The sequence below is a fragment of the Hippocampus zosterae genome, chromosome 12, assembly GCF_025434085.1.
Source record: "Hippocampus zosterae strain Florida chromosome 12, ASM2543408v3, whole genome shotgun sequence".
NCBI lineage: Eukaryota > Metazoa > Chordata > Actinopteri > Syngnathiformes > Syngnathidae > Hippocampus > Hippocampus zosterae.
In genome coordinates this window covers 1,229,918-1,253,754 of record NC_067462.1, presented here as the reverse complement: position 1 = coordinate 1,253,754, position 23,837 = coordinate 1,229,918, and the positions used below count along the sequence as shown (strand labels likewise).

At 48.2% G+C, this 23,837-nt stretch overlaps 3 protein-coding genes and 1 non-coding gene across 4 annotated transcripts; all 4 read left to right on the top strand.

Annotated features, from left to right (window-relative positions):
- The first annotated feature begins 637 nt into the window (after positions 1–637).
- On the top strand, positions 638–12,766 carry cavin2a (caveolae associated protein 2a). Its single transcript, XM_052081547.1, has 2 exons — positions 638–1,430; positions 9,665–12,766. Exons 1-2 carry the CDS (start codon positions 849–851, stop codon positions 10,490–10,492), a joined length of 1,410 nt encoding a protein of 469 aa, XP_051937507.1. The 5' UTR covers positions 638–848; the 3' UTR covers positions 10,493–12,766.
- Positions 12,767–14,032: 1,266 nt separating this feature from the next.
- Positions 14,033–14,114, top strand: trnas-cga (transfer RNA serine (anticodon CGA)). Its single transcript has one exon. It is a non-coding gene; the product is annotated as a tRNA-Ser (tRNA).
- A 403-nt stretch (positions 14,115–14,517) lies between these two features.
- nabp1a (nucleic acid binding protein 1a) lies at positions 14,518–18,536 on the top strand. The gene is made up of 6 exons (XM_052082061.1): positions 14,518–15,406; positions 16,472–16,610; positions 16,684–16,755; positions 17,215–17,299; positions 17,773–17,842; positions 17,913–18,536. Exons 1-6 carry the CDS (start codon positions 15,313–15,315, stop codon positions 18,128–18,130), a joined length of 678 nt encoding a protein of 225 aa, XP_051938021.1. The 5' UTR covers positions 14,518–15,312; the 3' UTR covers positions 18,131–18,536.
- A 1,916-nt stretch (positions 18,537–20,452) lies between these two features.
- Positions 20,453–22,671, top strand: LOC127611512 (C-X-C chemokine receptor type 2-like). The gene is made up of 2 exons (XM_052082060.1): positions 20,453–20,538; positions 21,539–22,671. The coding sequence occupies exons 1-2, from the start codon at positions 20,532–20,534 to the stop codon at positions 22,606–22,608; spliced, it is 1,077 nt and encodes a 358-aa protein (XP_051938020.1). The 5' UTR covers positions 20,453–20,531; the 3' UTR covers positions 22,609–22,671.
- Positions 22,672–23,837: the final 1,166 nt, after the last annotated feature.

Below are 23,837 nucleotides of genomic sequence, written 5' to 3'. Positions count from 1 at the left end.
CACGCAGCTCTCAAACGAGAAGAGAGCGGAAAGCGGGGGCCACGGGAGACGCACTTTGGAAACGTCAACACGTGCACAAAAGGCAGCCACGTGCAGGAAGGAAAATCAGCCAGCGTTGATCCGGCATTTGTGGGGTGGTGGGGGGGGGGGGTGAAACGGCAGCCATTCTACTTGTATGTAGTTTATAACAGTCGGGGGACATGCACGCTTCGCTCTTTTTTTAAAAAATCATTGTAGATGATGACCAAGCTGGCCGCCCGCTGGGAGATTGCATGCTAGCTAGCGCTAGCTGGCGCTAGCTTCCGCAGCGGTTTCAACCAGAGCTGGTGCCAAATTTCACTGGTGGAGGAAGAAAGAACCGGCGCTAACCCGGGCACTGGCCCGGAACTAGCACGAGAACCAGCGCGGTGGAAAAAGGGCCTACAAACACCACCGGATGTCACTTTCCCGTCTGGGGAAAGCCTCCAAAATGAATGACGCTATTTGGAGGCGATTTGGGGCCCCAATTAGCTTCCAAACGTCGACCAGCGCGGGCTAAACTGGAGCGGTCGCTCTTGAAACATGAACAACACGACGAGCAAGCGCAACAAGGACGACGGGACGCTCCTCTGTCAGTAGGGCAAGGCCTGTGGGTTGCCATGGGGAGCCAGCCCCTCCCTTTGGCTGGCGGGGGAGGTGTTTTGAAAGTTCACAGCATGTTTGTGCTTGTGTTTGCGCACAGAGAGAGAGAGAGACCGAGACCGAGACCGAGTGGGGCGTGGGTGCTGAGCTAAGTCACTGGCAAAGTTGACTCCGCTCACGACAGGAGCTCGTCGCGTCGCTCCGCCGACCACACCACCTGCGCAACCATGGAAGAAGAGCCCCCCCGCGCCCAGGCGTCCCACCCCGAGACCAGCAGCCTGACGGGCAGCGCCCACGCCGCGCCGGAGCCCGAAGCCGGGCCCGAGAACGCCGAGCTGCTCATCCCGAGCGCCGGCGCCTCGCCCGCCCGGTCCTCCCCCACCCAGACGGGCACCCTGGCCCGGCTGGGTTTGAAGGTTGCCGCCGGGCCCTCGGCCGCCGCCGCCGCCGCCGCCCCGGGCAGCCCGGTGGAGCGCGGGCAGGTGAGCGCCATCACCGTGGTGGCCCTGCTGGACAAGCTGGTGTACATGATGGAGGCGGTTCAGGACAACCAGCGGCGCATGGAGCAGAAGCAGGCCGACCTGGAGGGCGCCGTGCGGCTGGTGCAGGGCGACGTGGGCCGCCTGTCCAAGACGCACGCCGGCACCTCCAACAGCGTCTGCAAGCTGCTGGAGCGCTCGCGCAAGGTCGGCGGCCACCTGAAGGAGGTGCGCGAGCGCTTGGACAAGCAGGCGCTGCAGGTCAAGAAGCTGGAGGCCAACCACAGCCACCTGCTCAAGAGGAACCACTTCAAAGTCCTCATCTTCCAGGTGAGCGGACCACCAAACTCAAAATGGACCGAAAGCCGTCGAGTTGCATCGTGAGGAACTGCGGTGGAGGAAGGGGAGGAGCTTACGTTTTCCATAGCTCCGAACCAAGCCTTCCCTGTGCGCGCGGTTAGATATTTGTGGTGCGCAGGTGTCGGCAATGACCGCGCCGAAAGGCTTCTGCGGCCTACTCCGCCCGTCCCGTCCCGCCATCGGGCCGCTTCGCATTGAAATTTGCCTGCGGCGGCAGACGCTTTTGCGTATTTGTATAGTCAGAGTCTCGCTTGGCGCTGGCGCGAACCCAATTGCACGCGAGCTCCATTTCACGTTCCTCAGAGCTGTTCAAAACTTGTCCGGCAGGAACCTGCAGAACTCAACTGACTAATGACAATCGTCCACGCCACACCAATGACTAAAACAACAGTCGCAGCCTTTTGGTTGTTCTATGCCTTAGCGGCTAAGGCCTCGCTATTTGTGGGGGGAGGGGGGTGGATTTCAACTCGGTGGCCCTGCCACAAGCAGTTTCTTGAAACATTCCCTCAAAAATCACTTGTGTGTGAGAGACTCTCCGTAAGTGAACTTTGAATTTAGAACCACTGTCCGGTGGATTAGCGCAAACAGAAGCTCTCTGTAAAGCGAGCCAGGTCTCGACGGAAGGTAGAAAAAAAAAATAGAAAGAAAATGGGTGTGTCTGGGAATGGAGCGTTGCGGGATAATAGAAGAGGGCTCTCGGGCTCCGACAGGATCTGCTTTCACCCCCGCAGCTATTCGGACGGACAGACAGACGGTTCTGCCGTTGGGGGTAATTCGAGAGCGCTGCTGAACGTGACGTACGCGCTCTCCACCTTTTACCGTCCCTAAAACTGAGGAACGGGGGGAAGGACAAAAATGAAGAAGCGTCGGTTGCAGAACGCGTTGCACTTTGCCGAGCTAAGATTTTTGAAAAAGGGGAAAATCTCAAGAGGGGGAGGAGCTCCTCAATTCACACAAATTTGAACTGTATACGAATCTAATCTATGTAATCTTAATAGGCGGATCCCGTGTGCTTGCCCACGCGTCGGGTGTGAAAATAACCCGAGTGCTGTACTGGAATTCCCGGACTTGATATCATACAAAACCAAAATTCAAACCCCCACGACTGGGTCGCGCAAAAGCGGTTTTCGTGACGGTGTGTTCCCAGCTGGTGACTCTCAACGTCTACTTGAATGAGCTACCAAGTCGTCAATGTGAAGGCCAGGGGCGGTCCGTGTGACTGCTGCATGCGCCACATACGCAGATCCACAAATAGATCAAGTGTAAATGGGGGTTAGGGGTCAACTTTGAGCGAGTTGTGAGTCGGGGACGTCGAGTGGCGAGGAAGTCTCCAAGAACGACATTAAAAAAAAAAAAAGTCGATTTTGTTGCCCGTCACTTTTGGTTTGAGTTTTTTTTGTTTTTTGTTTTTAATTGGGAAATGAGGAGACGGAAGACGCGGTGGTTGTAGCCTCTGTTGTCATGGTAACATAGCCGGCATTTCCATGAGACTGACCGATTTCAACCAGAGCGTGACGAGGGGGATATTAAACGCACGTGTTGTGTTCGTCATCGCTGGACTGATTGCAATCGTGCCGGGGAACCTTTTTTTTTTTTTTTTTTTATGAATACCCTCCTGGGAACTTTGCGAAATTAAAAACGCTGCCTTCCTTCTGTTCGGATGAACTTACACTCACCCAAACATATTGTGCGCATTTAGAAATACCCGAATGAGCTCCCATGAAGAAATGCAAGTGCACACAAGCGTGTGGCCAGGAAGGGAAGCAAGGTGTGTGTGTCTGTGGGGGTGGGGGGGGGGGGGGGGGGTATTGTTGACACAGCCGCAGCCAGCGAGTGCTCTTAACCATCTTGGTTATCTGGTTTCCCAGGTACCGAGGCTCTGTTGTTCACATGCAGCAGGTGCCAAGAGCGCGGCAACTCCAGCGTGTTTTGCTCGCCGGCGGTCAAGGATCAATTTGATTGAATTGGTGAAGGGAGCAACTCTTGCTTTTGAGTGACTCATTGTTTGTCCAATTTCAATTTATGACTGAATTCCACGGGATGGCTGGAACTCCCTCTTGTGTCGCTCTGCAAAATGGATCCGGAACACTCGTCAGCCTGTACGCGGCTGCTGAAGTGGAAACACTGAGGGCCCCAGTGTATGTGGAAACCACCACCGGTGGTGCTGTTGACTGCGCTCGGTCAAAAAAAAAAACAAAAAAAATTGACAATGCCCTCTGCTGCTTTTCTGCATTCTCTTACGTAATGAGGACTAATGAGGGCCTTAATTACTGCCGCTCTTCCTTCTTTGTTTACTTTTTATTTTTTTTGCTTGTTAGTGCTGCAGGCTTGCACACACACAATACAGTGCCGATCAAATGCCACAATACACAATAAGCATTTTATAGCTTTTTAAAAAATTATTATTATTTTTTTACATAATGAATGTGACCTATAACCTTATATAACAAGCGGAATAAGTTTGAGAGCGGGAATGGCGACTGAAACCACATTTTTTTTGTCTTTGTACACTCCAATCAGCCAAACATGATGAGCACAAAAACACGATCAAACTTATCTGCTTAACCGCTAACCCGGGGTGTGTCCAACCTAAGGGCACTGGGGCCAATTGCGGTCCGCCATCCATTTTCAGCAGCCCGGGGAGTCATAAAAATAGGTCACATTACAAATAATAAATTTGCTTTTATAGACTGTAGAACTTTTCTTTATATTTGAAGATACAAATAAACCATCCATCCATTATCTGAACCGCTTCTCCTCACGAGGGTCGCGGGCGTGCCAGAGCCTATCCCAGCCGTCTACTGGCAGTAGGCGGGGGCCACCCTCAAGAGGTTGCCAGCCAATCGCAGGGCACACAGAGACGAACAAACGGTAACACCCAGGGAACATTTTCTGGAGTGTTACATACACCCGCTGCGCATGTTTTTGGAATATGGGAGGAAACCGGAGTACCCGAAGAAAACCCACATAGGCATGGGGAGAACATGCAAACTTTGGCCCCGCCTTTCTATTTCTTGTTTTGGTCTTAGAAAATAGATCTCTTGAAATGCAAATTAATTCCTAACCTGTGTCCTGAAAACAGGAAACCACTCAAATTCTCAGTGGTGCAGTTTTGCCGACTACTGATTCCAACTCCAGTGATGGCACCGCGCCCATTTTTGAAACGCTTCTCCGCGGGCGGCTTCGACAAGCTCGGACTCGACGGGGTAAACGAGTTGCAACTGAGCCACTGATTGAACTGCAGCGAAAAGACTTTCTTGAATTTGACGCTGATGAACGCTTCGAGGCGGAATCGGTTTTCGGTGGCCAGTTCCGACTCTAGCAAGGGTCAACAAACTTGCCCGTCTCGAGGACATCCAAGAACCTGGATCCCTTTTTTGGTCATAGTGTTTCGCTAAGGTCATGTCTGGTCCATTTCGTTGCACCTGGTGGTCCAGTGACAAGAAAGCTCTTCTTATTGGAATGACAGTGGGAGCTCAGGCTAAGTGGAATTAATGCCGCAGCTTCTCAAACATGAGAATAGCGGGCATTCATCCACCCTTGCTGCCGAAGAAAGTGGAGGGAACGGTCGGTTATTTATTAGCGGCGGCGTCATGTTACAATTCAGTCGGGGCTTGCTCACGTCGATTGACTGGTTGTTTAATGGCACAAATATATGTTTGCCATTCCATCAGTCATTGACGCTGGCGTGCAAACAGGTGTGTGTTCAGCAGCCTCACCCTGGACCTCTTTTGCAGTTGGATGAGTCAACGCAAAGTTGTGCCGTCAGAAAGCCCAACGATGCATGCAAAGTCTCAAATATGTCATCTTTACGACATATTCCAAGCAAATAACGAGTCAGAGACTTTTGATAGACCGAAGAACACTTTGAAACTGTCATTAATGCCTTTGCCACATCTCGGCCGGATTACTGTCATGCGCTTTATTTGGGAGTCAGACAATCCTCCATGAAGCGTTTCCAGTTGGTCCATAATGCTGCCACTGGCTTACTTGAGAGTTGTTTGGAAGATCCTCTTATTTGTTTCCAAATCTTGACATGGCCTCGTCCCATCTTAGCCCTCGGAGCTCCTCTGCCCCTACCCGGTGCCGGGATGGAGCCTTCTCCGTTGCCACGAAACATTCGGCAAGCCCCCCTCGCTGCCCATCTTTCACACGTGTCATTTTTTTATTCCTTAGCTTTTGACTTGATTTTTAGTCCTACTGTCTTGATATTAAATCGTTGTTTTATTGTTTGGTTTTTGCACAGATTCTTTTTGTCGTATACAGCGGGGCTTGCGTTCAAGTGCTCAAGAAATACACTTGGGATTGGATCCTTTCCCGGGTCACTTTGACCCAAGTCTGTATGGAATGCGGGGAAAAAAAATTTTTTTGACACCTTTACTAATGATTTCAATGACGATTTTGTGCATTATGATTCAGTGGCTCGTTGATGCTAAGTCATCCGAAATGAGCTTCTTGATGTCTTATGTAACTCACCTACTGACAATTATATTGGAAATCTGTGAAATAAACTACATGAAACTACTTTTTCAGTCCATAATTCTTGCCTGACTTTAACCCGCAACAGTGCAGGGGGTGGGGGGGGGGGGCTGAGCCCACAAATCAGGTACATGCTCGAAAAGCCAGAGACGTCCTGGGTAGGCTGCAAATAATGAATGTTGCAAAAGGAAACATTCAAGTTCTCATTTTCATTCCGAGGGCAAAAAGAAAAAAATAAGAAAAGCCCGCCCAATTCAAACATGTCAGATAACTAGATGACTTCCCGGGTTTATCTTTGGACGCTGTTACGCAACATCCCACTTCACGCTGTAAACACAACGACAATTTGTGGCGCGGCCTTATCAAAAAAATGTTCTTCCAACAAACAATGGTGGCATTTATATTTGCTGATTTTGAACGGTACTGGCGCTATCGCTTGAGGCGGATTGAAAGAAAACACCTCTAAGCGATTGGCCCAAACACAATAACAGGAAACGTCGGGGAATGTCTTGATTTCGTTTTTTATTTTTGCATCCATCGTACAGAATATTTGCATCGCTCGGAGCGTTGACGCGATGAACGCTCCGGAGGACAGGCGGTATCTGATGATTCCATTTCCTTTCCCTCTCTTCCCATTTCCTTGCAACTCTCCACTGACAAGCATGTTGGGATGACCTTGTAAAGGACTTCCTGAGACTGCGAACAGGATCCACGTCCGTGACATGCCGTATATGCCGATAAGGCAGATTTTCCTCAATCAGTTGAGATCAGTTCCGCTTCCACAAAGGACAATGAATCGAAATGGTGAGTTAGGGAGTCATGATGAAGTGAGGGCTGCCGTCATTTGGCAAGTCCCCCCACAACCCTCCTCCGATTCAGTGTCAAAAACCGGAGCTGGTTCTGAACCTGAAAATCTGGCTTCTTTGTTACGTTTTTTTTCCCCTCTGTTGTGTGACATCAACAGGTGTGTCCCTTTTTTTTCTTTTGTGGTTGCACTGTGTGTTGCAATAGTCTGTCATGACTTCCTCATGCCCAACTGCCCATTTGTGTTTATGTGACACTAGCGTAATAATAATACATGACATTTGTAAGCGCCTTTCACAACACTCAAGGACACTGTACAGCCAAGACCAATAGTAAAACACAGATAAAATAATAAAGAAAGAAAGAAAGATTTAAGGCGGGTAGGCAAGTCTGAATTATTGGGTTTTGAGCTGGGTTTTGAATAAGGAAAGAGAGTCAATATTACGAACGTTGGGAGGAAGTGAGTTCCAGAGTTTGGGGGCAGAGCGACTGAAGGCTCTGCACCCCATTGTACTGAAACGGCCAGAGGGTAGAAAAAGGTGGAGGGAGGATGAGGACCTGAGTGAGCGAGAGGGAATGGAGATTTGAAGAAGATCTGACAGATAGGGGGGCGCAAGGTTGTGGATGGCTTTGAATGTATAGAGAAGTAATTTGAAGTTGATTCTAAGTTTGACAGGAAGCCAGTGGAGCTGTCGGAGGATGGGGGTGATATGATGGAAGGAGGGGGTTCTCGTGATGATCCGGGCTGCTGAATTCTGAACAAGTTGAAGTTTATGGAGGAATTTCTGATGGACACCGAAGAGGAGTGAGTTGCAGTAGTCAAGACGGGAAGTGACGAGACTGTGAACAAGGATAGCGGTGGTGTGCGGAGTGAGTGAGGAGTGAGTGAGTGTAGGCATCTTGTGGTCCAATTAAATTGATTAAAAAGTTGCCCGTCATCGCATCCAAGCTGTCGTTTTCGACACTCATTGACAGCGCCGCCTCATTCCGCCCATATTGTACTGTTGTTAAATTTGGTCAATAAGCAACAAGGAGTCATCTGAGTTCATTCAGTGCCTTCAACTCCGTCCTATCCTGTCCTGTCCTGTCCTGTCCCACCCCGATCGGTTCAATTTGAACAATACAAGAAATGAAAACTCTTACATAAACATTTTCTCACTCGGCTCAACTGTATTCATGCAAACGACGCCTCTGCATCGGAAAATCTGGATCAGAAAGCTCGCCGCGTATGACGTAACGAGCGCGGCCGGGGAACAACAAAGTTGTTGTCACATGAAATTATCTTTGTTGTTTGGCTTCTTTCCAAATTGATTGTACATTTCGCTTCCATCGGAGTGTTTCTAAAAATGTCCGACATCGAACATGTCTGGTCATGAATGCGGGAGACAAAAAGGGGCACGCATTGCCGTGTCACATCGCATCTCATTGTGAGTGGCTGATGACTATTTGTTTTGAGGCTCGTTTCAAATGCTGCGCTTCCGGTGCCGGACATCCCGGCCTAACTGCACCTTACCAGCCTGTGCGCAGGAACAAGATCTGTTAAGGTAGCAGGAACAAGGTTAAAATAATGAGGAAGTAACTGATTATTTGTGGTTATATTCCTTCATTTGATAAATGTAGTAGGGCGGACAGACAGTTGGGAGAAATGTTGCATTCGTTTTCATGTCAGCTGTCTGTTATGGTTCTGTTCCATTTGTGACCAACAGATGGCGTTGGAGGGCTTCATCTCCAGAGTCGCACCTGTTGATTATCATGTTATAATTAATTGATTGATTTGTATTTTTTCTGTTGAAAGGACTGCCACTCCAACCACTCGGCGTCATTTGTTGTTTTACTGTCATGGGTTTTTGTTTGTTTGTTACTTTGAGTTCTTTGGGTTTCCAGGACTTTGTATGATGGTGGTTTTTCCAGCGCGCCACTGGAAATGTTTCCGTTCATATATTTTGTTCAGGGCTCCCCGGTTCTCCTGCCTCCTTGCGGTTTTTTCTGGGGTACTCAACCATCGCCCAACCTGACACGATATTTCCACAGTGCGATGTCAGTGTAGCTAGTCGGCGGTAGTTTTGTAACATTCTGTCCATCCTTTCCTTCCGCATTGCTCCTGTTTGGCTGAGGAGTCGTCCATTACGGTCACCTTGAGGGGTTTCGAGGTTGTCTTTTTGCACCTCTGATTTTGTTTCATTCCTCGCTTTAGTATACAGATTATGTATGGGCCAAAAGACTTCCAGAGCATCTGGTCCGGCCGGTCTTGGAGTAGGGGTTAATAACACCCCGTGGAAGGCGCGTTGCACAGGTCCTTAAGAACCTTTGGCATCCCGTCCCTTGAAGCACTCCGAGAATGTCTCGCGAGCGGCCCTGCATTCTTGGAGAGGCAGCCATTCCTACACGCGCCGACAATTATTTCTTTACGTTTTGATGACCGTAAGAAGGTTACTCGTCTCACCTTGTGGCAATTGAGATTTTGCACGCCCGATTACATTGATGGACTGACTGACAGACGGGAGAAATTGATCGATGACTCCCCGGGCGCGACGTATTCTTCAACTGGCACGCCCTTGGTTCGTGACTCCACGGTGATTTTGATCTTGGTTTACGTCCAGATCAACTGACGCGAGACAGATTTGCAGAACAACAGACTGTGGCCATGAAAGCAACGCAAACAATTTTCACCTGTCGGGGCAGCACTTCAGACATTACACTTCATACATGTCATCCGTGTGTGGATTTGCGCATGTCAGATGCCAACGCCCTTGGCTTTTTATTGTATCCGTGCATTCGCATCAACTCACTCCAACAATGATTGTCTTTGACGTGGTCGTTTTTCTGTCTGACTCTATTCATTCAGTTATTTATCATATTTTTTTTTTAAAGACTCCGGAGCGTTTTGTAATCCTCTTTGTGTTTCATTCCTTTCTGAACAGGAAGACAATGAGATACCTTCCAGCGTGTCGGTCAAAGATTCCCTCAAGACTCCACAACCAAGCCAGTATGACGCAGAGTCCACTCAGCCCGACATGTCCGTCGCCAGCTCCGTCGACGGTCTCCAGACCATCAGCCTTTCCTCGGATGAGGACGTCTCCGTTGACAGAGCGGAAGGAGAAGAGCTGGAGTGCGGGGCCTCAGGGGGGAGCTCCTATATGTTTGAGCGAAGGTCTGACAAGTTCAAGCGCTCCAGTCTCAAGAAGGTCGACAGCATCAAGAAGGCGTTCTCGCGCCAGAGCATCGAGAAGAAAATGGCACAGATCACCACCAAGATCGTGCCGCCGGAAAAGCGCGAAAAGATCATCAGGACCCTCAGTCCGACCCACCCCAAGAGCCCTTCCGCTAAAAGCTCCACATTCAAGGTGTCGCCCATGACTTTCAACGTCAAGAAAGTGAGAGATGGCGAGGCTCCTTCGCAAGACCTGGCCTCCGGGGAAGAGGCCCACGCGGAGACGCCGCCACCGGAATGCTCGGCCGGAGATATGCCATCGGACGAGAACGCCCCACGGAAGAGTCAATCGATGGCGAGCCAGTCCGCCGCCGGAGGGGTGAGGCCGGAGCTGACGATCAACGGAGACCCGCCTAGCGTCCAGTGCGAAACAAACGGCAATCGTTCCGCCGGTCTCGCCGTCCCCGAGCGCGACGACGACGTCGGCGAGGATCAAGATGACGAGGAAGATGAAGAAGCAGGGGAGGCCCGCAATCATGAAGAGAAGCAGCCCCTGACGGCGGCGACAGAAACGGCTGCTGTCAAGCAAATGTCCTAATCGCTGCTCCGGCTTTTCCTACGGTCACCGAGTAGGAGTCAAAGGTTTCTCACTAGTATACAGGAGTAGAGTTCTTCGATTGTCCAACTGCACTGTCCTCGGTAGACAGGGCAGGGTCAGCCATTTTGCGGCCTCTTTGGAAGTTTCCCAAAGAGCGCAAAGTAGAGTTGATGTTAAAAAGGAAATAGTGAATTTGTGAATAGGCGGGGATTTGATTTCACAGGAGGAATAGAAGAAACAAGGATATCCGTTTGTCTCGTAACTACTGTACGTCACCATTGCAAAATCTTGTCGTTTCTGTTGCGGTAAAAGTGGCTCGGTCTAGGCGTCCACCGGTAGCCCAAGTTTCCGGTGGCGTCCCACTTGGACACCACGCTCACGGAGTTCGGCGATTGGCCGTTGACTACACACTCAGATTTACAGATCAGAAATATTGAACAGGTTTACGATGGCCCCACCTGAGAAAAAGTTAGCCGGATAATCCTCAGACGTCCGATTATTGGACTTGAGCTGGCAATCTGCCCGGTTTATCGGTAAGCTAACGTTCCAAACGTTGCGGTAATCGAGGCTTCCTGAAAACGGTCCCATCAGCTGCTGCGCGCAACTTGGACAGCAGCACATCGCCGAGGCAGTGGTCCAGGTATGCCCCCCCTCTCGCTGGGCTCATCTGTCTCTCTACTGAAAAACAGCCTTTTGTTCTGGCCTCTTTTGTTCCCCCATCTGAAAACGAGTAAATCTTTGACCACAAAACTGTGGAGGTAGTCTGTTGCCAGGTTATGCAAGAGCAGGAACGGGGGAGCCGGAGGCTTACGTTTCGAGACTCTCTATTCTCTTTGGGGGGAAATAGGTGGCCGATTCTTACACTACTGGTCGAGAGAGCTAACTGGTCAGGTATCTCAGCAGTAACTCGCCGCTAAATATTGGTTGCGCATTTGCAACACAGACTAATGTTGTAATCACACATTGACGCTTCGGAAAATAGAATGTTGAAAAAAATAATAAAACAAAGTCCTGCAGATATGTATTGAATGATGACTTGCTCCTGGGCGGATTTGAACCTTGAGTCGCTCTTTTTTTTTTGGCTTATCTTTTAAGTGACTGCCTCTCCTGCGGTGACATGCAACAGCATAGTCCTGCAAGCGTCTGCAACGTGCACAAGCTGGTATGAGTAATTGCACTCCTGAAGGAGTGGATTCCTGTGATTTGGGGAGATAAGACCAATGGTAAAACATGACCCCCCCCCGCCCCCCCAGCCCCGCTCTCTTCTTCTCTTCCGCGGGGTTCTTTGACGAACACCGTTTTGCAAACATTTTGCATCGTCGAGGTTAAACGCAAAGGCGCTCCTTTTAAATCTACTTTGCTCCGGTGAAAATTTCAAAATAAACTGATTATGGTGCGAAATTACCCAAGTAAATATTTAGTTAGCGACCTGCTGTATTTCTGAAGATGTGTCTGTTTTTACATAGCATCTGGCTAAATTGTTGACGTGCAGGTGGGTGGGTGTGGGGGGGGGGGGGTTGGGGTTGCATTTGGCCAAACGTCTGAGGCATGACAACGTGTATTTCCATCAAGTGCTGCTTCTACAAGAGAAAGTACAATCAAATCTTTATGGCTGCTTGCTTTCTGGAGTTTGTGGGCTATGTTTAAATTAGCCAGTGGTGGCTTTGGGCGATGCATTTACAGTCTGGACAGGGAGAGGTGAGCTTTTTGCTAGGGGTGGGGGGTGGGGGAGCCTCTAAAAGAAGCGAAATTTGTCTCGAGGCATTTGAAAAGTGGCTTAGGTGGCAACATTGAGCAGCGCTCCCTTTGCGGCACTGGCCGACCTTCGCCCCCGGTTGTCATGGTAATGAAATCATGAAGCAGAACCACCCACCCAGGGCAAAGCAATTTCAACCGGACCGCGTTCAGGGATGTTCAATGTGCTGTAATTATATATTTTGACCTTCAAATGTCAGAACTTTTTATTAGGACACCTGGGTCCTAAAAAGTACAGCTTGTCTCCTTACACCTGCATTTCTCCGTTTGCTCATCTGATATCGAATGGGATCAAATAAAGTTAGACTTGCAGGCACACACTGTATTATTCTCTTTTTCTATTGAATATAATCCAAGTTCAGCATGTTATCTCTTCTTTCCTTCAACTAATGATTCAACTAAGATGTAAAACTTTTCTCTGTGCAATTGGTGCGGTCCAGTGGTTTGGATCTTACATAAAAGTAGGATATTCTCTGCTTCTCATCCTTGATTTAACTTTGCTGCCGTCGCTTTCGTTTGTTCGTTTCGTTTCGTTGTTTTTATATACTGTATGTTGAGCTGGTCTGAAAACCAGACTTTGTAGTCTTTGCTCTTAATATATTCAGTTCTAAATAAATGTATTAAAAAAAGAAGAAATACGGTCATGCTGTTGCTTTTCTACCTTCACTGGATAGAAGTTAAGCGAGTGGGAATCCAGCAGCGCCTTCACTCCCCGTTGCAAACATCTTGTGAGCGTTTTCTTTCAAACATTAGCCTTGTCTGCCACAATAAAGGAATAAAACACAAAGGTTTTCTTTTGTCATCTTTGCACACTTTTCAAGTCAAATGAAGGGTGTTGCTTTTCACGCTGCAAATACCATCAGGGATCATGGCTTAAATCATCAATGCAGCACTCCTTAGCACTACAACGGGCACTAACATGTTTGAAGGAGTAGCGAAATAAACTCCTTAATATCCCTTGAAGTTGGTTATGACTCATGTCGTAACTAAATTCAGCCATTTGTATGTGAATCGTTGTGAAGGCGTCTGCATTTTCAGAACACGACCCAATGACACCGTATCAACTCGGTGAGTAACAGCCCCAGGAAAGTTTGGGAAAATGTGCTAAAAACATTCCTATCAGTTTCACAGCCAACAGGAAATTGTGTGGACGTGCCTATCATAACAGGAAGCTTCGAAAGGTTTCATGAATCAATGACTGAAATTGAACAGGACATTGGCCATTTTGTTTGGAAGCAGCCATTCGGGTAAATCCGGGGCTTTTGTTGTTCTTAAATGATGAACTTCTTCTAGGGCATAGGTGTCAAGTTCAGGTCCTGGAGGACCGCTGCCCTGCATGTTTTCCAAGTCTCCCTGTTGCAACACACCTGATTCAAATTCAATTCCAGGCTTGCGCAGAGCTTGCTGATGATCGGATCATTTGAATCAGGTGTGTTGCAACAGGGAGACATGGAAAACATGCAGGGCAGCGGCCCTCCAGGACCTGAACTTGACACCTATGGATAGGAGGAGGACGATTAAAACGGTGTGCGAAGAGTTGAGGCGAGTGGATTTATTTTGCGGTGCTTGTCTCCCTCCTGCGTTCACATCACAACAGCGCCTCTCGCACATGTTGAACAATTCCCCGAAATGATCGTCTTACTCCACGGAATTTTGTGTGTATGTTTGCACGTTTTGTATGTGTGTTTACACGCTCAAACCACCCCCGAGCTATACTCAACATGTCACGGGGTTTCAGGGACTGCATCAGTTATAAAAACAGAATATGCCGTGGTTCTGCATACCGTCACGGTGGCCGAGAGGTTAAGGCGTTGGACTCGAAATCCAATGGGGTTTCCCCGCACAGGTTCGAATCCTGTTCGTGACGTGATTAATTTTATGATGCTTTGTGTATTCTGTTTTCATGTTACTTGCGTGACTTGCTCGAGAGACAAGGTCCACATTTTCTCGTTAACGCAAGCAAACGAATAATTTAACGACGTTTAACTTGTGCTGAAATCGTGTACTGTGATATGGTTGGTTGAAGAATTCAATGTGTCAGAACAACCACTGCTAATCTTTGTGTACGTGTGTGTTTTTCATGTTACTTTCCAAAGACAAATCGGTGCTTTAGATTTGTGATGGCGTGTTTGCGCTATTAAACATTTTGTAACTATGTAACCATATAACAATGGATCTGTCGACTGGACACGAGTAGAAAATGCATTTAGAAACTAACACCCCCTCTGAATGAGGACAATGGAACATGCCAACCTGTATAAATAACCGACAGCGCTGTGTGACGTATGACCTCCCAAAGCATAGTGGAAGCATGGCTGTCTGTGGCCACGAAAAAACTTACTTATCTGTCCAGCTGCGTATTTAGGACACATTTGTCGAGAAATGAAAACTTAGCACGGCAATTTACTCGAATTACTGCCAACTTTAGCTGGCTGCTTACTTATAGAGAGACACATATCGGTTTGGAACACAACCGCTCGTTTGCTTAGACCCAGAAAAGGCAACACAAAGGAAATGCGGTCGGTTAGTATTGTGTAAATTATACATTGCCTTTTTTTTCAGAGCTAGACTTCAAAACGCATTTAAGCTCTTAAACGGCAAATTTTTTGACTCAGGTTTTGGGATTTTCCAGCCCGGTAGTTACATTTTCAATATAGTATGGCCGTCGCATTGCTAAAAATAGTAACCAACTCTTGATCTTTTTGATTTTTACACTTGTATAACGAAACCCAGCTGCCAATGACGTTTACCATGAAAAGAAACCCGACTCGAAAAAATGAAAGAAAGTAGCTAACAACGAGCTAACTGTCGTTACAGCCAAGAGGGGCTAGTTAGCATTAGCAGCAGACCTATCGCCGTTGTTAAGTTCGATGTTGGTTTTCTTTTCATTTCGCTCTTGTGACCCAACGTCTGTGGTTTAACATCGAGTAGGTAATTGTGTACATAAACGAGCGTTGTGAGTGCTTCGGCGTTTCCCATGCTAATATGCTAGCTGGGCTCCTGGTAAAGTAGCCGGTCTCGCCTGTGGCGCTTGCTCGCTTGCTTGGGTGGCATCGACACGGACAATGGCAGCGCCCTCGGCCGAGGCGGTGTTCTTGATTAAAGACGTCAAGCCCGGCTCAAAAAACCTCAATATTGTATTCATCGTTTTGGAAATAGGTAAGTGTGAAAAGTGTTGGCCCGCACGTTGGCTCTTCCATGTCCTTTGCTCGGGTTGCTTGTGTTCTTAAAGGGACAGACGCGTTTTGTCATGTCAAGTGTCGGCATCCCGGGTCCTTATTTTACGTTTAGTTCACACAGCCGTCACGTAACTCGGATTTGTTCGGAAGGTAAGCTTACCCAAGTAGTGAAGTCAGGATTGCAGTAAACATTTGTATGAAAAATAATTCATGGGCGTCACTGTGAAAAATCTGAAAGGACCTTTGTACATATTTGTATGAAAAAAATAACGTGTTGGCTGTAAGTGTAACTAACCTACAGAAGAAAAGTAAAGCCATTAAAGGTTTCCTTGGGGAAAATACAAAAGTGTCATAACTGTAAGGCAATCAAATGAAAATGGTGACATTGCATTCTTGTGCCTCAGGATGACCTGTTTTGTTACCTTGCTCTAGAAAAAAAATAATTCTACATTAACTTCGTTTTAAAAACATCTAAAATAAGCAAAACATTTTAAACAATAAAATCACCGCATACATACGTGAGTAACCACGGATGCCTGCTTGTGCCATCGTGCACCTTTCACACCCATGGAACTTAATTTTGGTGAACAAATATTTGTTTGAAAAACACTTTGCGGTGACAATTACAGCAGTCAAATGAAAAACAAGAGTGGTAACTCGATGACCCAAATATTCTTGCACCACTGCGCAAACTAGATAACTGCGTGATATTTGCAACATAGAAAGGACTCAAAATTACAGTACATATCGGTATGGAAAATACTCGCATAAAAAAATTGGAAAACGGTATATGTGGCAGTAACCGGGTGTGCTTTATTGTCATGAAGTGCCATTATGCTCCTGAGCAGGCTCGTTAATTGTGTTGCTTGTCACCTCGAAATTAATTTGGAGTATTTGAAAGATGAGCACTTAGCAGGTCATTAAGTAGACCGCAATGTGGAAAAACTCAAGCATGGCGTTAACTTGATCATTGTATTCTTATTGCACTGTGCCGTTTATGAATAACACCAGGAAAACCCCTCCCTCGATTATTTTGTTGAAACAGGACGAGTGACAAAGACCAAAGATGGTCATGAAGTGCGATCTTGCAAGGTGGCGGACAAGAGCGGCAGCATCGCCATCTCCGTTTGGGACGAGCTGGGCAGTCTCATCCAGCCTGGTGACATTATCAAACTCACCAGAGGGTAATAAGCCAGGAAGCGGCGGCTCACCAATTTGTTCTTCGGTGGAATGTCAACGCGTGGCTTCTGTCTTTAGATACGCGTCCATATGGAAAGGCTGCCTGACACTTTACACTGGAAGAGGCGGCGATCTGCAGAAGATCGGCGAGTGAGTAACGGCAGTCATCTACAGAGTCATGTGAGGGACGCACGCAAAAGCAAAAGGATCACTTTGCTTTGTGAGGAGTCGTTTTTTTTGTGCCTCGGGTAACACCCAGAAAAAAAAGTTTTCGACATTAGTCATATTGTGAGAAAAGAATTAAATCTATGCGTATGTACGTGCACCCGTGTGAGCATATGCGTACACACGTGCAGTATATTGGAGATTAGTACTAATGTTACAAGAAAGTTGGATAATTGTGAGAAGTAGTTTGACATTGAATATGAGAATAAAGTTGTGTATTTTAAGGATACATTTTGTGTGGTAAAAATGGTAACTATGACGAGATACGAAATTCTACGTCTCGTCTGGACTGCCGTTTGGAGATGTTTTATTTGAAGCCAGTCTTTTCCGGCTTTTCTGGCTTTTGAAGGCAACGTTTCAAGAGCGTTTTGGTGTTCCTTCCAGATTTTGCATGGTCTACTCGGAAGTGCCCAATTTCAGCGAGGCAAATCCGGAGCTGCTCGCTCAAACAAACCAGCAAAACAAGTCGGTGAGTGATGGCAGCAGAGTTGACCTTGAATTCGCCTTGGAGCGATTAAAAATGGAATACCAACAAATTGTGCTGTTATAAATTGAGGGGGATTATGGGGGAACAAGACTCCAGTCCACAATTGTATCCTCCGATTACCGGTGTCAAACTCACTTTGGAGTTGCGGCGTTGCTCGGATGCCCGTTAAGGGCAGTGAATCCACAAAAGTATCGGATCGTCGCATCACATTATGACTTGTATGCAACAATTTGAGGGATTACTAGTTTTGAAATCAATCAAGTCTAAACTAACTAAAATGGCTTGTTCAAGTTGCAAAATCTCAACGTGATCACCCGTGACAAGTTGACATTTCGGGAGAGATTTTAGCAAGGATTGTGCAAGCTGCCACGCCTACTTTCTGTAATGCTTTGAATGTTTTACGCACTTTGAACCTCCTGCTCTACAAATAAACGCGCCTCGCTTTTGGCCAACAGGGGAAACCTGACCAGAATCAGAGGGGAAACTCTCCTCCCAATCAGAATTCAGGGACACCATCTGCACCAGGTAAATGGAAATGAAGTACCCCCCCACCCCAAAAAAAAGAAAATGTAATGATGCCCGTGTCGCCGCACAGGTAATGGCGCCATGCCACCCTTTTCCAACAACGGCGGCATCAACAGCGGCGGCGGCGGCGCGACGGGCAGCGCCCGCGACTCCGCGTTCGGGCGGCCGAACGGCCGCTCGCCCGGGAACGGAGCGGCTCAGCCTTCTGCGGCCGGACCCCCGTCTGCCACGGCCAAGTCATCGGTTAGCATTAGCAACGGCAGGGACCCGCGACGTGCCAAAAGATGAACTGGGGTAGGGGCTGGGGCAGGGAACCCCTGACATGGTCCCGCCTTTTCACCTTCACTTCAACTCGATATTGACTGCTGTCACGGCCACATGTAGGGTAGCTGCATCGCTCTTTAACACTGATGGGATTGTGCCCCTAATTGCTTGCGAGTCTGCGGTTGAGCTGTTTGGAACTCCTTCTGATGACTTGAGCCCCCCCCCCCCCCCCCCCCCCCCCCGCCCGCAAGGAACCCACTAAATGTTAACAAACGCCCCGTCCCTGTCCAATTTGGGCAAATCATACACCCAACTTTTTCCCACTTACAAGTTTAGACCGCTTGCCACAATAGGAGCAATATTCAAGTGGGACCACTCCAAGCTTGACGGAGAAAGTTCACCAAATAAAATTTGCAACTGTTGTCAAACATTTTTTGTAATTTTTTTTATGTCCACTTCTGACGGGGCATTTGCTTCCCCTTGAAGACCCGCACCTCACTGTGTACTGTTTAAACCAGTTCACTTTTAAGCAACATATTACCTCAATGTTGCAACATACTCATTTGTGGCACCAAGCACTTCGCATATTCACTCTTGGCCTCGCTCCATTTCTTCTCCCACGCCGTGACTCACATTTCATTTCAATGACAGTTTTATGCGCCCCAGGGTGCGTCAAAACTGGATTTGCACCGCGGCTCCAGCTGCCCAATTCATATTGTGTCTGACGTCAGAAGCACACGAGTAAGGAAATCGGACGTCCGGCACATGTCAACACAAATGTGACAGTCATGAGCCTCAAGCTTGCCGGTGAGCCCGGAATCGCGCTGCTGGAACAAGAACAATATTTCAGTTTCACTGTGTGTTGACATTGCGGGGCCCCACATGTCAACATGACATTCCGAAATGCTCATCTGAACACTAGTTCCCCCAAATGTACCCACCCCACCCTCGAAAGATATTGTTTAGTAATACACACGGGGGGGGGAATTCGGGTGTTTCGGCAGGGTTTATTTTATTTTTTTTAATGAAGCCAACGCTCTTTCAAAACAAAACTAGCCGGTGAAATGGAAACATTCCAGTAACGCCTCCCGCCTCAAAGTTTTGACCAAACAGATTTCAGTTGTGCGCCTCACCTGCATTTCCACCTGTGGCCTGTTGGGGGTCAAGATTCCCCAGAGAGACAACAGAGAAGATGATAAAAAACATAATTTTCTCTTGTTGAAGTGTGCACGTTGTGAGAAACATGTGAGCCTACTGAAATACTCCCAATAGGTGATTTTCTTCTTTGGAAAATTATGAAGTACGCATTTACGCCATAGGTGTCAAAGTCAGGTCCTGGAGGGCTGCCGGCGGCCATGCATGTTTTCCTCCAGGACCTGAGCTTGACATCTATGCATTACGCAGAAAATCAGTCATTTGGGGATGAAATCAGGCCAGGGAGTTGCTCCAATTGAGCCGCAGTCGTATGTCAATCACCTAAAAAGATGGGCAACGCTGCATGGTGATGTTTTGTGTTGTTTTGTTTTTTGTGGGTGATGTAAGTGGAGCATGGCAGCAAAAAAAAAAGGTATTGCAATACCTTTGATTTAAATTTGTTGTAATTTGGTCATTCATTCATTCATCTTCCGAGCCGCTTGATCCTCACTAGGGTCGCGGGGGGCGCTGGAGCCCATCCCAGCCGTTGCCGGATAGTAGGCGGGGGACACCCCGAATCGGTTGCCAGCCAATCGCAGGGCACACATAGACGAACAACCATCCACGCTCACACTCACACCTAGGGACAATTTAGAGCGTTCAATCAGCCTGCCACGCATGTTTTTGGAATGTGGGAGGAAACCGGAGCACCCGGAGAAAACCCACGCAGGCCCGGGGAGAACATGCAAACTCCACACAGGGAGGCCGGAGCTGGAATCGAACCCGGTACCTCTGCACTGTGAAGCCCACGTGCTAACCACTGGACTACCGGGCCGCCCTAAGTGTTTTTATAAATCATCAAATGTTAAATGTAAAATCCCCGTTTCTCTTTTATGTCCACAAACAGCGTGACGGCGTACATCTTATGACAAAACATTTGGCCCGCATGTCAAAGGGGGAAGTGTTTTTTGTGGACCTTTTTGTTCCTTCTTCTTCTTTGGGTTGAAGAAAAGCCCAACCACCTGATTGAGTGAAATCGCAAAACGATTCGACAAAGCACAAAGAAGCCAAGCTGAGGACCAGCCACAAGCATGAGCATGAGTAAGTAACGCTTTCTTCAAACTTGAGACGGGTGACTGAACACATTGTTACTTGAATTACAAAATGGCACGCGGTCCTTTGATTTACGCAAATGGATAAAAAAAAAAAACGGTGATGGGAGGAGTGTCAAGAAAGGCCAATTTCTTGTGACACACTTGAGCGCATCGGCTGCCGCACGGGAGCCACCAGAATGACTGGCAAGTACTCAAAACCTTCAAAATGCTTTTTGCGGTCCGTTTACTGCCTTTGGATTGAAAATGGAAATCGATTGAGCCACAATTCAATTGAAGGACTTTTAATTCCATTGTGTGCAGTGCGGGGGTGGCAGTTTAAAACTGACATGATCGACGTGTATATTTTGTGAGGGTAGCGCGGTGGGGTAGTGGATGGCGCATTGCCGGTGTTTTATCACTGATAAGCAGAACTGGCAAACAGTCCGTAAAGTAGCCGAATACTCTCGCCTGAAATCTTGCCTTGCCAAAAGTCTGCTGAGATTAATTCAATAAAAACTGTTGGCTATCCAAACTACGGCCCGGGGGCCCTTTTGGAGGTTTTACAAATGGTCAGCTAACTTTGCTTTTGTTTCGGTTCAAAATGTGCTCATTGCTCAGTGCGGGGGGGGGGGGGGGGGGGGGGGGGTTTGGATCTCATCTGGTGGCCACCCAGAAATCTTGACAATCCAAAACGATTGTCCTTTTCAGTGTTTCAAAAATAAATAGAAAATCGACACATTGGGCGCTCTTGCTCTTGGATGAAAAAAGTGATTGGTCATTGAGTGGCAAGCAGTCCAGGCTTGCGGTCCCCGCTTTTGCTGAAAACAAAGCCTCGAAACGGTCCCGAGTTCTCAACGTAAGCTTATTTGTCCCTACATGCAACGTGACCGATCGGAACCGAAGTCTGACTCGTGCGCAAGCCTCACGGCACACGCGTCAAACTCGAGGCCCGGGGGCCCAAATCTGGCCCGCCAGGTCATTTTACTTGGCCCGCCAAAGCAAATCATGTGTGTCAACTTGCTCAGATCTGTATCAGAACTGACTTGACTAATTAGTAATCTATTTATTTGTTGTGTACAAGTAATAATTGTGTAGTTTCATAACGGCCCTCCGAGGGAAGCTGTAACTCTAAAATGAGTTTGACACCCCTGCCTTAAGGCCACCTGGACGTTTATTGAGTCGGACTTCCTGTCCACCCCTCCAGATCTAAGCTCGGCGTCCTACGCCATCGACTTTGGCTCGGCGTACGACGAACTCAACTTCACCTACAATGACACCGACTTCGTCCTCGACCCCGAGACGCAACCCTGCAGCCCCTTCACCATCCCGGAGGCCGCCGGCGTCTTTATCAGCGTCTTTTACGTCGTCGTCTTCCTTTTGGCCATTCCCGGGAATCTGGTGGTGGGCCTGGTGATCGGTCTGAGCAAGCAGGCGCTCCCGCCTTCGGACCTGTACCTCCTGCACCTGGCCGCGGCCGACGTGCTGCTGGCCGTCACGCTCCCGTTCTGGGCCACCTCCGTCACCAAGGGTTGGGTGTTCGGAGACCAACTGTGCAAAGTGGTCACCATCGTCCAAGAGCTCAGCTTCTACTCCAGCATCCTCTTCCTGACGTGCATCAGCATGGACCGCTACATGGTCATCGTCCGAGCCATGGAGGCCCGCCGGTCCGACCGGCGGCTGCTCAGCTGGGGAATCTGCGCCGCGGTCTGGACCGTGGGAGCCCTCCTGTCCCTGCCGGGACTCCTGTACTCGTCGTTCTCGTCCTCCGGCCACTTGGTGTGCGCCGAGTACTACGACCCGCGCAGCGCCGACGAGTGGCGCCTGGCCACCAGGGTCCTCCGCCACTCTCTCGGTTTCATCGTCCCGCTGGCCGTCATGCTGCCCTGCTACGGCGTCACCATCCAGCGCCTCCTTCGCATCCGCGGCGGGTTCCGGAGGCAGCGGGCCATGCGGGTGATCGCGTTCGTGGTGGCGGCCTTCCTGCTGTGCTGGACGCCGTATCACTTGGCCGTGATGACGGACACCTTCTTCCGCGCCAAGATCGTGCGGTACGGCTGCCCCGCCCGCTTGGCGGTGGATCGGGCCATGCTGGCCACGCACAGCCTGGGCCTGCTGCACAGCTGCGTCAACCCGGTGCTCTACGCTTTTGTGGGAGAGAAGTTCAGGAGGAGGTTGCAGCAGCTGATGAGGAAGGCGGGCGTCCTGGAGAAAGCCTCGGTGTCCAGGACCAGCAGGTCTTCGCTCTCGTCCGAGATCACGTCCGCGTTCATGTAAAGAACTCCGAAGGGACACTTGCGGAAATCAACAAACTTGTAAATATTCTACGATTGCAATTTCTGCTTGTGTGAAAATTGAACACCCAAGTCAATTCTGATCATGACCATGAAACCAAGGTTCCTCCTCCACAGGGGGAATCCAAAATCTCTCTGGGTGTTCATATGCTGGGGTGGGAAAGACACGATTAAAATATCCATTGGTGACTTTGCGCATGTGACATTCACTTGCAGTCTGGACGCAGGGACGTCAACACCTTCTCCGGAACACCTTCTACACAATTTAACTTCTCTAGTGCAGCTAAGAATTGGGTTATCAAAGGTGGTGTCATGGTAAAAAGAAAGGCCTCGTTAAACGGCGGCTCAGTTGGAACAAACGCACGTGATGATGCAAACATAGAAAGAGTACAACGTGCCAAACGACACTCACCCTCCTTCCGATTACGATTTGGGAGAGAAACGTGAGAAAATATGTTTCTCAAGTTTTGCAACACGCAAACGCATGTCAACATGATGACAAAACAGGATGTTTTGTACCACCTCAAGACAAAATGAGCTCTCTTTCCTTTTTTTTTTTTTTTTTAAACAAGATATCCTTTATTTTTCCCACACTGGGGACATTTACCGTCTGCAGCAGCAAATTTGGGGGGTAGAAAGAAGAAAAAGTGTTTGCAAGCACAAAAATAAATATGAAGAGAGCTGTACACAGTTCAATATAAGTGCAATATAAAATATAATAAATATATGTTATTATATTTTATCTATATTTTATAAATATAAAATATATATAAGCATATATGCAATTTAGTACCTTTGCATTTTAAGTTTTCTTGCACTGGTCATCGATGGGGACTATTAACATCCAAGGCATTTTATTGCCCCCTAGTGTTCAACTGCATGTATTGAATCACGAGTGACGAGCCGAGCCTTTATTTACAAGACAACTTTATTGATATGGCGATTTCACAACAGCAGCAGCAGTCACAAAGCGCTTTACGGAACAGTTAGGTGTCAAAGTCGGGTCCTGGAGGGTTTTCCGCGTCTCCCTGTTGCATCACACCTGATTCGAATGATCAGATCATCAGCAAGCTCTGCGTAAGCCTGGCATTGAACCCGTTCGTTTGAATCAGGTGTGTTGCATATATGTTTGCTCAATAAATACAATTAACTTGACTTGACTTATAATTACAATGAGCCTACAATAGTCATACTTTGCCATGTCAGAACCTC